The sequence below is a fragment of the Cygnus olor genome, chromosome 3, assembly GCF_009769625.2.
Source record: "Cygnus olor isolate bCygOlo1 chromosome 3, bCygOlo1.pri.v2, whole genome shotgun sequence".
Taxonomy (NCBI): domain Eukaryota; kingdom Metazoa; phylum Chordata; class Aves; order Anseriformes; family Anatidae; genus Cygnus; species Cygnus olor.
The window spans coordinates 96,844,949-96,860,509 of record NC_049171.1 but is presented as its reverse complement, the minus strand read 5'-3'; the positions used below and the strand labels follow the sequence as shown (position 1 = coordinate 96,860,509).

Sequence of the window (15,561 nt, the reverse complement as noted above, 5' to 3'; positions counted from 1 at the left end):
TTTTACTCTTTCAAAACCACTTTTGAACGGAAACTGACTGTTGAATAAAAATACATCATGAACTACGTGTTCTGAAAGCAAAGTTGAAGAAAGCATCTTTGATATTTAACCAATTTATTAAACACAAAATATTATCCTCAAGTGACTCTGGCAGATTTTGTTTTCCCTAGTGCTCTTCAAAATCGTGGAACTAATACATTTTTCACACCTTGCTTTTACTCACAGTTTAACAAATGAACACAAGTTTTCCTGTCTTTCCAACTCCCGAGAAGGCTCTCAGCTTTGAATAACCTTGTCATTGAAAGAAACTACAGTGTAAATATGAAAACATTCTGCATGACAGCAAGGTGTCAACTGTTAACCCAGCACTCCTGCAGGCTGGAAAGGCTGGCTTTGTGTCTGTTAGCCCACAAATCCCAAAGGTTCACTGGTATGACCCTCTAAAATTTTTCGGTCTTCAAATGTTAAAGTAACTAATTTTAATATAGTGGTGGGTCACCATGCTTTTATAGTTAATAGTCTGATTTAGATATAAATTATTATTAATTCTATTTCATCTTGACTGTGAACATCTTTTCTATTTAACAGTAAAGTTTTAAGTGGTTTTGCATATAAGATGAAGTAATACTGTACCCAAAATGCTGAAGAATAAAAACTGAGGATATGAGAAAAACTGGGAATGAAGCTTTTCATATCTTTTCAGATAATGGAGGCAAAAAGAGTAATAATGAAAGATGAATTAATTTTATAATTATACGTTCAAACACTTTAGTTTTCTTGAGCTAGACTGACCATCTAGTGGCCCTAAGATCTACATCATTCAAACATTTAGCACAAACTGAACAGACAGAGGCTTTACTTACAACAAAAGGCAGCTGCTGAAACATTCGACACAGTTTAATTTTCTCAATTTAAATTCTCAATTTAAAATGAAGATTTTGTACCCCGAGTCTCTATCTGTGAGGATGACTATCACAATTTATTGCACCAAAAACACGTAAAGTTGTTCACCAAAGAAAAAAAACTACACCTCAGTTTTGTATTGATTATATTGTAACATTTCATTTCCTTCTGAATTTTGAATTGTACTAGTTTCAAATGTCTGCTATGTTTGGACTCGAGTTGAAACTCCATTACTAGGTGCTGAAAGTAATCAGCTAGAAAATTGGGAGCAACCTGTGGCTTCCTGAGAGACTCCAGAGCACGATCATTCTCGAAGGAGGTTTCTCAGTGCCTCAACCAACCAAGATCTGCAAGGACAGAAATTCTGAGAGCTGGTTCACAGTGGTGCCACTGTGAACATGTCTTCCCTATACCCAGTCAGGATTTCCCATTTTAGCCCACGCCTGCTACCTCACGTGCATTCACTGTGCACTCAAAGAATCCACCTCCCTTTCCCAAGCCCCTCCTGATATGCCAAGTACTACAGCCCGCCACCAGCTTCGCAGCTCTCTTCTGGAATCCCTCGTGTGGCGATCTGTCTCACACTGGGTTAACAGCCCACACTGCTGCTGAGGCATGCGGCTGATCCACTTCCAACTTGCTGACCACCAGGACCTCGGGGCTCTTTTGTGCAGAATCCTAGAATCATTAAGGTTGGAAAAGCCTTCCAAGGTCATCTGGTCTAACCATCCCTCTACTATCAATATCACCCACTAAACCATGTCCAACCTTTCCTTGAACACCCCCAGGGACGGTGACTCCACCACCTCCCTGGGCAACCCGTTCCAGTGCCTGACTGCTCTTTCTGAGAAGAAATGTCTCCTCATTTCCAACCTGAACCTCTCCTGGCACAACTTGAGGCCATTCCCTCTAGTCCTATCACTAGTTACCTGGGAGAAGAGGCCAACCCCCAGCTCCCCACAGGTTCCTTTCAGGTAGTTGCAGAGAGCAATGAGGTCTCCCCTGAGCCTCCTCTTCTCCAGACTAAACAACCCCCAGTTCCCTCAGCCGCTCCTCACAGGACTTGTGCCCCTGCCAGCCTGTCCCAAGCTTGCAGTGCTGCATGGGCTTGCCACCCCTGGTGTGGGACTTGACATTTGTTCTTGTCGAAGTTCACACGGTTCCCGTCAGCCCTGCCCTCCTGCGTATGAACTGCTCCCCTCCCTGCTGTCACCCACAGCTCAGTGAGGGTGCGCTCCATCCCTCTGACAAACACATCCAAGTCTTGGTGCCAGAATTGAGACCATGGTACAGCTTAGGGCACTGTGTATGCAACACATACTTCCTCAGTTTAGCAGCAAATCCACACATTACTACTTGCAACACAACATTACGCTGTACCACTGAAGTCTTTGTCAGCAGGTGTAACTTCAGGGGCACACTTTTTATGTGATACATTACTTTCCTACTGAGTTTTGTATTTTAATTAGCATTTTGATAAGTTTGGACTACATTCAACAAACACGCACTTAATGTTGTATTCAGCATTAGCTCTCTTCCCTTGACTAACCCGCAAAGTCTCTGTGCAGAATGCCAACACCAAAGGCACTGTGTGGCATGAAAAGAGCAAGTGGCAGCACTACGACCCACAAGAGCCCCCCTTGCTGCGCCACAGAAATGGAGAATGGGACAAGCGAAAAAGCCTAATCAGTTGTGTGATGGGCTAACTTTCCTGGTGCACATGGAAAATACCAGTGCTTTGGGTATGAAATGCAAGATACTTAGGAAATCCATTCTGAGAAGAATTATGCTGTCTCATAACATATACCAAATTTATACTAAAATACAACTATAAGGAGAGTGTTCTGGCTTATGCATACCAACAAATCTACTTCTTGAAAAATTGTCTCAGATTGTGAACTGATCTTAAGAAAGAATCTGATTTCAGAAAAAAGGACTGCTACCTAAAAGAAAAACAATGCTGGAAACACTTCCACAGAACAGCAACTCTATAGCCAGTATCAGTATGGTATTTTTTCCTAAAAGGTTACATACACTCATCAGTGCATCCTCACACTTGGTGTAAAATTAACTTTGTATTCCTGCAATACACTTGTTACAATTTTAGTCTGTAAACAATATTGCATATGTAAAAACTGAAATGTTTACAGTTGAATGCTCACTAGTGGTCAAAAAGCAAACAACATTAGAATTTATTACTAAATAGACAGCAAGTTAAAAAAAAAAAAAATGCTACTTTATGTTCTTATTATGTATCCTGCACATTTTGTGTGGTTGGGACTCCTCTCTGTCCTTCCATCCCAAAGAATAAAACAGAACTACAGAAGGCACAAAGAAAGGGGGAGAAAAGTCCATAAAAATACACAGTGGTTTTCATAGGAGGAGTTATTTAATAGACTCTTGGACTCTGGAAAAAAGACACAACAGATGGCGTACATAAGCAGGTAAATAAAGAAGAGTTATTCACTGTCCAACCCACTAATAAGAGAAATAAGTATCTGATTAAATTAGCAGCAGATGTGTTCAAGGCAAACAGTTTTCAAGAGTAAATTAGGGTTATAAAAACATAAGATTGATTTCCAACTTCCACTGTAAAGACCATCTCCTCTGCTTGCACCATTTAATATGCTTGCACCATATAACTATCTAATAATTCCTTAGCCTACAAAATCATCTAATCTGTCCTGAATTAATTTAAGAATATTTTGTTTGTTATCTGACCACAAAAGTAGTGACAAACATTAGAACTTTTCTGACACATAAAATACTTCAGTTTTAATTATGTTTATATTCAACAGCACTGATGCCACTGACTAATGAATTAGCAATCAGTGACAATTAACCAAGAATAGCATAGCCATTTCTGTTTCTCAAACAAATGTTGGGTCCAATCCTATCCACAATTAAATAAATGGAAGCATCTCCACTGAGTTTTAGAAGCCAAGAAAAAAGGAGGTTAGACAGATTGTATAAACAGATTATATCACAAAGTTGGGAGGTTCTCAGGGACCATCTTCCCCCACCATGAAAATATCATCTCAGTTTCCTTTCTACCCAGAATCACAAGACACTTATCTTTCCTCACTCTTCTGACAACTGAAATACAATTTCACCTTGTTTTCAGTCAAGTACTTCTTCAAATAAGTCTTATTAGTGGAAATGAAGAGGTACAGTATATATCAGTAGCACCAGAAACAGTATAAATGGTTTGAACCTGACCTAAGACCTGTGCAGTATTTTTCTTTAAATATGAGTAGAAAGAGAACCAGCAGCTACAGTAAGAATGGTTATCTCACTGCAAATGACAAGAAGATAGTAGTGCATATTGACTGGGGGTGTATACTCTATCAAATGCTCTGGAACTAAGAAAGAAGATGTCAACAACAAAAATTGATAGTAACAAAGAGATAAAAAATTCAGTACAACTCTTGACTAATTCCTACAGTTTTTAGCTAATACCACTGAGTCAACACTCGAGAGCAAAATTTCACAACAGAAAGTAAGCCAAGAAACAGGATTTTTTTTTTTTATGATTAATGATCTATGGACTTGCGTATAATTTATTTTAGAAGTGTATGTTTTAAAAATTTTAATCAAAGAAATTCCGAGAAGAAATAATACATGGAAATAGTACATGTAAACAGCTCTCGTATTTCAGATAAAGCAGTAAGGTTATGATACAAAAAGAAATTACACCAAGAATTTGTATTTTGAAAGATCCCAGATAGTAGGAAGAATGCTCATTTTAGACTACAAAACAAAAATACTCGTAAAATGTGTGTCAATCACACTGAACCTATCATTTTTCACATTGAAGATTATGTTCCTCCACAGCATGAGGTATATTTGCCAACAGATTCAACTTTCATTTGCTGTCTTACAAATAACTTTCAAAACCATGCCAAAGTTTCTCCATCTCACTCCAGAGATGGTTTTACACAGAAAGCTTCTCCCACCTCCAAGAGTTAAATACTCAAAGATTAGAAAGTGCAAGGATTAAAAGCTGACTTGAAATCCCCACTGCAATCCCCAGGTGCACATTTAGCTTGGCATATAAGACCTTTGCCTTTTTCAGTGTGAGACTTGACAATATTCAGAAAAAAGCCAGGGACTGTCAACTGTGGGTCCCTCACATCAGTCAGTGCAGAAGCTGGAAGAAGCCTACAGGGTCAGCCTGTGAATAAGGTGAAGAGAAAATATGACCCAACAGTCACAGCAGTTGAAAGTTTTCCAGAAAACAGCTAGACTTTCCTTTTATTCATAAATCTCCTGCATTTTGATGGGCAATATAAGCCAACATTTTTAATCAGGCAGCCACTGGGTGTTTGCTTTCTTGTGTGCCCATCCTGAATGCCAAGAGTTCCCATTTGCAATAGTGCTAAGCATTCAAAATGAACCAGATTCCAGAATTTCGCTCTGAACAGATCACCTCTTCTTATATGAAGTATGATAACTTCAACTCGGCCCACAGGGAGCTTGTCAAATAGATGTCTGTAGAGCATTAGAGGTTAGATGTTTTTAAAAGGCACCCCACTCTATTACCATAAAGGAGGCAGAGAACTAATGGCTTTTTTTATTTCAGCAGCTCCGTAACACTCCAGTGATGATGATGTAATGCAAACCCATCCAGCAAATTGTTACTTCTGCACACGGCAAGGCTTTACTGTCATCAGCAAATAATGCAGGGAATCATACTTACAATGACAACAACAACAAAAAAATAATACCAGATAACACCCACTGAATAGTTTCCACTACAGACGGTGAACGAGCATAAAATAGTATTAAACAGATTCTGTGTGGCTGATCAAATCCAATATCCTGACGCTTGATCCACCCCACATTTAACAAATGTGTTGAAAGTGGGCCTAGGTACAAAATAGGGCTTCTTATGTTTAGGCTTTATTCTACACTGTTGCTGCTCCTCGACATGCACCCTGGCTGCAGCAGCGTTGGTCCAGAAGCACCACAGCTTATTCAGGTCAGCACCAACTGCACCTCTGTGTCACCTCCTGCCCGGCAGCACAGAATATCCGGGGTAACCTGGAGTCAAGGTAAAACTGCTCCCTAGGCCAGATTCAACCCACAGGCTACACATACGATACTCCCACCTAGGCACTGTATGTAGCTCGTTCCTTGGTTTCCCCTTCGGATTACGAAGTTTGCTCCTAGGAATGGTTTTCACGTAACCCATATGAAGCAGTGTTCTAACTCCCCTCTCTTCTTATTTCCAGAAATAAAAAGTAGGTTCATTTAGCAATTTTGGCTTTGTTTCCCAATGAAGTGAGGGTTATATAACTTAACAATCTAGTGCCAATGAATTCAGGGGCTAATTTACATTAAAATTGACACAAAGTTGTCAGAACTTAATACTTTTAGGATTCAAAGCTTCATGAACATCAGCAGCCAAACACAAGACGGCCACCAATCTCACCAAACCCAGGGACGTCCAGCCAGCCAATAAATCCATGCAAACAGCTGCCAAACAAACAGCTGGCAGACAAGGATTGGAAGGGAGAAACAAGCTTGTCAGAAACTGATCTGAGATCAGAGATCTGAGTACACGCCAGAGACACTCCGGAGACCCAGGGACAAAAAGAAAAGCACTCAAAAAAGCCTACACGCATAAAGAGGACCTCAGAGTACAACAGGAGTGTAACAGGAAACTGTAACGGGAAACGGTTACACTGGTGAGATCAGAAGGGGAAAATATGGGAAGCCAGGTTCATTAGTCTCATTACTCAATCAATAATTTAGTAAATGACAGCACTGTGCTATAACTCCTTCTTCTCCACTACATTCATTTTATCTGTACAACTCAATACTCTCTTTAACACTGCTTCTGAATTCTTAGCACTGAACTCCTCACAATGCAAGATAACTCGGTCTGGAACAGCTCACCTCCGAACACGTTCCCTTCCTTGAGAAATGCACAGCTTTGTATAGCCTGCACCACATTACAGCACGTTCAAGTGCAGCCCACAAACCTGGCACAAGCAGATCCACGAGGATACGCAGTTCTGCCTCAGGTTATAAAGCCTCCCACTGTGACCTTTACCTTTCTCTTCCCTCCTCCCTGCAATATGATTTCCATTGCTAGCTCCTCACCCAGACCTCAAATCCCAACTCTTGAGGCAGGTGCCTAAGTCTTGCGACTGCTCAGAAGAGCAAAAGCAGCTTACAGAAACCAAATTAACACTGCCATGAGGAACATTACCATGGTGATGCTGAAGGACTCTCAGAAACGGCTCTTCCACTCTCGCTCTTCCCATCCCCGGCAAATGGCCACCAGACCCCATGCCGAGGCAGCCACCATCGGGAAGATCCAAATCCCAGGCTGCCCACCGTGCTGGTCTTACCGCTCTCCTCAGTTTTGCCTGATTCTCCTCCGTATCTGCCATCCTCCCCATCCCAGCATTCTCCGTACTGAATGAATTTAGCATTCTTCTACATTATGTGGAAACATTACACAATTAATAACCTTGCATCTCAAAATAGAGCTGCTACTAAATACTAACACTCATTTTGCTTAAGAAGAAAAATATGACAGAAATAAGAACTGCAGATAAAATTCTTTAATCCTATTTAAGGCAAAACTTTTTCCCAATAGGTTCCCTGCTGTTGTTTCCTAGCAAATCTGATTGCCCGAACTATGCAAACTATATACCTGATGCCTGTATAAAACAAAACACCTAACAAACAAATAGAAACATCTTTTAAGATGACATGAACTTTTAAAGAGAAAGGTTTAACTGTTCCTGCAATCACTAAATTAGGGCTTTGAACTTGGTCACATGAAGAATATCGTTTTTTTTTGTTGTTTTTTTTTTTAAAAGGTCCAGCAGTAACCACAACGCAAAAAAAGTAACTAAGTGTTGGCACTGACCAAAACAGCAATGATCACTGCCCATGGCCACTGGCTCCTTGGTTCTCTATGCCACTTCATACAAAAAGCTTTCTTTTTGTTTTTTAAACAAAAAATGAGTGTTAACAGTAGAACTGATGTAAACTTGTAAGCTGACAGAGTGACGCTAGAAACAGCACTTAGAGATTTTTAAAAGCAGTCAATAGACTAAATTTCTTGCAGCTAACAAATCCTATTTTAATTTTCTGCACTTTGCACATATAACTATATATAACCTGCTTCAAGGGAGTTTTGAACTATTTTACATTTATTCTTCAGTCAAAAGTTATTAGCCTTGCTTATTGCATATGACTTTACCACCCCTCAAAAATCTGTGCAACTGCGAAGTCTTTTAAACCAAACAAAGCATTTTTTTTCTGTTCACTTAATTACAAACATTTACAAATTTGCTTGGACATGATGCAAATTCTGTGTTTTGTCCCTTTGGGCTATAAGTCCTGGGGATTCATCCTGTCTTCAAGAGTCAGTATTCACCCAGACAAAATCCATACTTTTAAACACTGCTGACCAGGAAATCATGTTGTTCAAAGCAGGATACTGCAACACAAACAGGAGGAGGAGGAGTTCACCAAGATGAGGAATAAAAATTGGAACACCTACTAACAAATCTACAGGAATCAGCTATTTGGTTGTGAACAAAGAGGATGCCACATTCCTGCTACAGACTACACCAGAAAAATGCATTTTGTTTTCTGTCTTCAGGCAGAGAACTAAGTGAAAAACCTAGTAGGTCAGTTTCATGATTGGATATTTTTACCCTGCCTCCCCTTTAATTGTAAACTACAGAGCAAATTCTAGCTTCATAGAATGGTTTGGGCTGGAAGGGACCTTAAAGACCACTCAGTTCCAGCCGCCTGACATGGGCATGGACACCACACTACCCAGCAGATCAGGCTGCCCAAAGCCCCATCCAACCTGGCCTTCAAAGACTTCCAGAGATTAAGTCCCATGATAACAATTTCACATTCGTACAAGACAGGCTATTTCTACATCTGGCCTTGATGAGAGAGGTGTTGCATTCTTTTCACACGCTAATTTGCTTAACTCATTCATGATCGTTTGCTTTAACTTTTAGGGAGTGATGCCCTAAATCATCTGAAAATATCAAACATGGATTTTATTTTTTGGTGAATATTTTCCTTTTTATATATATATATATATATATATATATATTACAAATTCTCACAGCTTTCTGGAATAACGCAGCCTAAAATGGAAACAGGGACAGATTTTGAAGGACCGACAATTGTTTTTCTGAGCTCGAATTGCATAAAAAGTCCAGACCCACCTGAAAAAATTGCTGTCTTCCCATTACTATGATGTGGGCTTTAAGAGGACCCGGCCAACTCGAGGCTGGCCAGCTCAGCAGGGTGAGCCCGCGGCTTTGCCTGCAACTTCTCCTTACGGAGGCCTGAATTACTAATCCAAGGAAACCGACAGCACAGGAGCATCCCACAAGAAAACAATCAAGAGCTGTTTGTGTGGTTTTTCCCCTCGCTGTTTTCCTACCCTGGAAGTTACGACAACCGCTTTCGGAAGCGAGCGCTGCAGCCAGGGGAGCAGCATACCTTACAGCCTTATTTCCCTGCCATTAAAGTTCGGGGATTTATTTATTTATTTTTTTTTAAAGGAATTCCCCACAAAAATTACTCTCAGAACGGAGAGGGGAGGCGTCGGGGCGCAGCCTCCATCCCCAGGCGAACCAACAAGTGCTCGCAGCATCCCTCTCCTTTTTTCTGCCGCTGTCTGAGCGGGGAGCCTCCCTGGAGCCCCGCCAGCCCCGGGGCCGGGAAGCGGTCGGTGCAGAGGAGGGCCCGTTCATCCCGTTTTTTTTTTTTTGTTTTGTTTTGTTTTTTTTTTTTTTACCCGGGGCATCCTCTGCAGGAGGAGGAGGAGGAGGGGATGAAGGGTGCGCCCCTCGCCCTCCCGCGCGCCCCCGCGCCGGGGGGGAGCCGTGCCCGGGGGAGGGGAACGGAGGAGGAGGAGGAGGCGGCGGCGGCGGAGGGGGAGGAGGAGGGGAGCGCGTTATTGGCCTACTTACCGTCAATCGCCATGATCCCGGCGGTGGGCCGTGCCGTGCCGTGCCGTGCCGTGCCGTGCCGCGCCGTGCCGGGAGGGGGGGGCAGGCAGCGGAGCCGCTGCCGGCCGCGGCGCTGCCGGGCGGGAGCGCGGGGCGGGGCCGGGCCGGGGGCTCGTGGCTCCGCCCCGCTCCCGCCGCCACCGCCCAACGGCCGTGCGCGTGCCCGAGCGGCGGCCGTTTAACCGGTGGGGCGCGCGCCCCACCCCCCCGCCCGCCGGAGCCCAACCGCCCCGCCCCTCGCCCGTCCGAGAGGCGAAGCCCCGCCCAGCCGCCTCTGTGTGAGGGGTTGTGTCCATTGACCCTCACAACAGTCGTTAAAAGGGGGGTGAGGTTGTTTCCCTCTCACGATGAATAAGGCTTTTTTTGTTTGTTCGTTTGTTTTTTCCCAGCCCGTTGGGATAGGCACGGTTTTGAAACGTTGTTGCCCCCAAGTTTGGGGAGAAAATGATGAAGGTCGCACCGCTTTGCATATTTTTATTCTGCTGTTGTTTTTTTTTATTATTATTATTTTTCCAGAGCTATTGGTCGAACCAGACAGCAAAACCATCGAAGTGTTAGTTTCAGTCAGACTGTGGTTCCACAAGCACCTCCCTAACTCCTCAGTCAGGTGTGCAGAGCTTGTCTGTGCAGCTGAAGAGTTGCACATCACAGTAAAAGCGCTGAAAAAAAAATAATAATAAAAACACCCTACTTTTGCCAAGTAAAGCCATTGAAAGACAGGAAATGTCAGAATTAAAATTATCCAAGTGGTCGTAACCCGCCGCACAATGCATCGCAATACAGTGCCACTGCACGATCGATCACAGACGCTGCTCCCTCCTATCGTACCTCTGACTGACTCGGAGCACAAGACAGATGGCATCTGAGAGTGAATCAGGACACAGTAGTGAACAAAGTTACCAGAAATCTCATTTTTGGTAGCTTTCGTTCCCAACTTTAATATTCTGTAACCATAACGTCCAATTTCCTCTAGTTTTGTGGGCATAGAACTGAACCAACACTGTTATGTGGAGCCATGTTCACAAGCACGCTATGTATCTTCAGAAGAGACACCTTCACATTTATAATGATCTTCAACAAATGCTTGAAGCACATTTAATGCTAGAAGGGATTAGAAGAAATTAGAAGGGGTTAATGGATCTGCGGTACTTTACGTAGTTGTTCTGGGGGGAGCAGGTTGTTGTCTGGTGGAAACCTGGCTATGGAGACCCTTTGCTGTGTCTTGCATGCTGCCTTTACTCATCCTCCCACCTTTGGCTCCTGCCCCACTGCTTGCTCCTTCCTCTGTCACACTCCCTCCTGAACTTTATCCTTCATCTCCCTCGTTGCTGCTTCTGAGCTCTGTTGCCTCCAGCACTCCCAGCCATCTCTAAAGGTCTACAGAGGTTGTCCCCCACGGGATGCCTTGCTTCTGCGCCCTGCTCCTCATCCCCAGAGGCCCCCTACTAAAGAAGCAGCAAAGGGTATGCAGTCTTGCTGCTCCCTGGCCCTACAGCATTTAACACAGGATGCTTGAAGCCAGAAAGAAGTCCTGCCGGGCTGTGAAGAGCTCCTACAATTAACAGAGCAAACAGAAGGACTGTGTTATGGATATTATGAAAGACAGCAGCATGTATGTAAAATGCCTTTGCTGTGTAGGAAAGCTGCTTGTACAATTGGAGCTGTAAGGGAAAAGAACACGTTTGTATACCTGAACAGTTTATTTGGACATGAACTGACCAAACAGGAAAATTTTCACAAGATCATGAGAAGGAGCCAATTTGGTACCAATATAATCCTTCTGTTAAATGATAAGTTGCTGTTCAAATCATGGAAACATTAATCTCCTTCAGCCTAACCGCCTTCAGAAATGTTTTGTCATATGGCAAAATCAATGCGTTTTCTCAATTTCATTCCTCACCAAAGTTAGAAAAAGCAACTTCGGAGCTGAAAAGCAAAGTCAGGCTGAGCAAAATGGCCATCTCAGAAATCATGAGTCCCTAATGATAGACATTTGTCCAGATTAAAGCAACTGTAAAAAGGATTTTGAAAGAGAAAATGTCACCAAAGTTTACGAGCAAATATAGTTCTTTGTCCCAGCACTGACATTTACCTCAGATCACCCCTATGATTTTCTATTCTTTCCTAGAAAGTGTTCCAGCCCTAAAATTTTCTGCACAATTTGTCTTGATCACCATCTTTCTGACAGCATTACTGTGTTCAGCACAGGAATGAAGATTCCTGTGGGATCAAGTATGTATGAGTTGTTAGCTATTCTTCTCAACTTTTTTTTTTCTTTTTTTTTCTTTTAACCTTTTTTTCTCCCTTTTAGGCAGCATCCCAGAACAAGGGATCTACCAGCCATGGATGTCAGCAGAATGTCCCAGGGCACAAACTCCCACCCATGCAGAATCTGAGATGCAGTTTGCAAGACATTTAATGGATCATCTAAATTTTTTGAGACCCTCACAAGCTGTCACACTTAAGTGATTCATGTTTGCAATTGACATCATGGAATACTTTATTTTCATAAGGATATGTTTAAAATTTCTAAGCACATTTGTACATCATATACTTCTGCCCACCACCACAACAGCCTAAGTTTTTCAATGTTACCAGGAGGGACACCTTTTGGACAAACTTCAAAAGCTCAGCTGTTTTGTTTTTTTTCTTATGTTATGATTGCAACAGTGTAAGCTGTATCTTTATCCATTCACCTCACAAAAGGAAAAGAGCCGATCGGTTCTGAATGTCAGAGGCTTTCTCCTAAATCCAGGGGCAGCTCTTTTTGCTGAAGGCACTTAAACTACTTGTCTGCCTGCTGCATGGAAGGACAGCTGTGCACAGACAGCTCAAAGTGAGACCTTAAGTACCTGATAAATCAGTATAGACTACAAATGATTTGCAGCTTCTTACTAGTTTCCTACCAAAGGGAAGAATATCATCTGTTGCGACAACACATTTGCCAACAGCAAGTTTACTACCATAATAAAACTAACTGATGCATCTAGATAAGTTTTATCCCGTAAGCCCCAAAGCTTTCAGCAAACAACCTACACAGGAGAATCTTCTCCCACTGCACAGATGTGAAGCCATTTTGGTGATTAAAATTGAAAGCTGCTGGAAAACTTTGGCATGAGGGCCACAGGAGAATAAACACATTAAAAATCATGAAGATCTCAGTTACTGCAAAAACAAGAACAGTAATATAATATTATATAAGTGTATATATGAGATATATCATAGTTTAGTCTACATAGTATAGTGACACAATTGCATCTTAAGACTGACATATCAGTATCATTTACATACATTTGTATGTGTTTGCTACATATATTTGATTTTTCTGAGAAGAACTCTAAAAATTTTTCTCAAAACCAGCAAATATTTATTATGAGAGATTACCTTGTAATTCTAAGTTATCTGATCCCTGTTATAAATGGATTATTTGCATGTTTAAGGCAAGATCTGCACCAAACCTACCCAAATTTTTTCTTCCACCTTGGCTATACTCATTATTGTATGAGTATATATGTATATATTTATATATGTATAGATATGATTAGAGTCAATGCTTAATGAAGACATAGAATATACAAAAACTATAGCATATATGAATGAAAAACCTAACTAAAGGGTTAGAAGACCTAGGTTAGCAGTAACCAGAAAGGTTGAGGCTCTAGATTAATAACCTCCTATTTAAGATGCCAGACAGATATGCTATCTATAATTGTCCTGACATGAACAAAATGAGCTCAGTTAAATAAGTTAAATGCAGAAATATGATGGTTTCACTGAAATACCACTGGGAGTGATGAAATGAAGAGCATATGCAAGGTATTTTATTCAAAAAAAACACAAACAAGAAAAACCAAACCACTTTTTGTTTCAAGTCTTTTTAGTCCTTACCATATTTAACTTAATATTGAAATTTAAATGAACCATCTTAATTTTATCAAAATAAACTGTTTCTGTAAGAGAACTCAACCATTTGTTGAAATTTCACTTAGTGGGGTCTTCCAAGAGTACGTGTTTCTGTGTGCGTACACATGTGCATGCACTCGCACATGTGTGTTCCTTTTGTCTGGTTGTCTTCCAATCTGGAATGAAAACAGATTTTGAAAGAACAGATGAAAATTCCCACGGAACCAAAATTGTTTTTGGTTTTTTTTTGGTGGTGTTGTGGAGTGGTTTTTTTTGTTTGTTTGTTTGTTTGTTTTGGTGGGTTGGTTGTTTTATTTTGTTTGCCTGTTTTTTAAACCAGGAGCTTTAATAAAGTTCCAGTAGCTTGATGTACACTTCTAGGGTATTCTACCCTTGCAGATTATTTACAGCAATGTAAAAATATCTCGTGCAGCAACATCAAGACAAATGAGACAATCCCAAATGCTCTAACCCAGAATGTTGAAGTTAAAACCTGACCTCTGAGATATCTTCAAAAGATAGCTCTCAAAGCTATACTTGCTCCAGTAGCTGAAAAGATGGCTAAGAATTATAATACAGTGCTGTTGTCCTAATTGATTTGGGATATCAGTTTACATCTTTCCCTAAGAATTGCTGGCAGCAATTTTGTGTATGCTGCCAATCAGATTTGAAACTTAAGTCTATTCAGATTAGTTTCTCACACAAAGTGCTCTTTGCTAGGACATTAAATGCCTGACCTTTTAATATTAAGGTTTGCATTATCAGGCTGTTGGCACTAAGCAAACAATCTGTGACTCTCAGTCTTAGCTTCTCACAGTTTTTGTGAAAAGGTTATGAAAGACAGCCTGGGCCCTCTGACAGAAATTGCCTGGCTACATCTGGTAAGAGAGATCTACCAGATACCATCAAGTCTGCCATTATTGGATGACGATCATAAACCCGACTCCTGAAGCAAATTATTTGGCCAAATACCACTCAACGTGTAACTTCATATTCATGAATAAATGATTGAGAAGCTCAGAATATTTCCAGCAGCACCTTCCTGCTGCCAAATACAGGACTCCATGAGGTCAGATTTTCAACTCGGCTACAGTTGGAAAGGGTCCTGTGAGCTAAGACAAAGAGCAAGCAAAGATTTTTGTTCAGTTTCATATTGCTAATCTGTGGGTAATACGTCTGCTACAGAAATAAAATCTGAAAATGTAAATAAAAATATGAATTTTGGTGCTTATTGTTTTCGCTGATGTTCAATTAGCCACACAAGTTGTGTGCAGACTTTAGGGCTGGATAAATTCAACAAGTACTCTTAATGGTACACTCACAAAGAACTCAGGTGGCTCAGGTTACTGAAGTAAACGTAATTCCACTGTGCTGCACTATTCCGAAACAAAAGCATCATGAAGGTACAGTTAGGACTGCTAAATTCAATCCCAAAGAAAACGTGCTTATCAATGAAAACATGGCCTCTTACAAATGACAGAATTTGTAAACTAAAACTGTGCCAAAAAATCTTGTGTCAAGTTAATCCAAAACCCATGTGGGCATGCCATTTTCTCCCATGAGAAGACAGGTTTCCTGCAGATGTAGACCTTCACCACTTCCCCCTCCTCAGAGGGGTATCTTTAGCTCACCCCATCACATCCTCTGCTATATCCCCAGAGGTAACAGCACATGATTCAATTAATCCAGAGCTTTGCATTTGACATTTGGTCAGTCAAGAAGCTGCCGACCAAAATGTATTAACAATGAA

The 15,561-nt window shown here is 41.4% G+C and overlaps 1 protein-coding gene across 4 annotated transcripts in view; it reads right to left on the bottom strand.

Annotated features, from left to right (window-relative positions):
* Window positions 1–10,011, bottom strand: part of SYT14 (synaptotagmin 14) — an 88,437-nt gene extending 78,426 nt beyond the window's left edge. For all 4 annotated transcript variants that reach the window (XM_040554058.1, XM_040554060.1, XM_040554061.1 and 1 more), the window contains exon 1: window positions 9,870–10,011. In XM_040554058.1, the coding sequence (XP_040409992.1) occupies window positions 9,870–9,882 (13 nt within the window). In that variant the 5' untranslated portion in view covers window positions 9,883–10,011. The remainder of the gene's footprint in view (window positions 1–9,869) is intronic.
* Window positions 10,012–15,561: the final 5,550 nt, after the last annotated feature.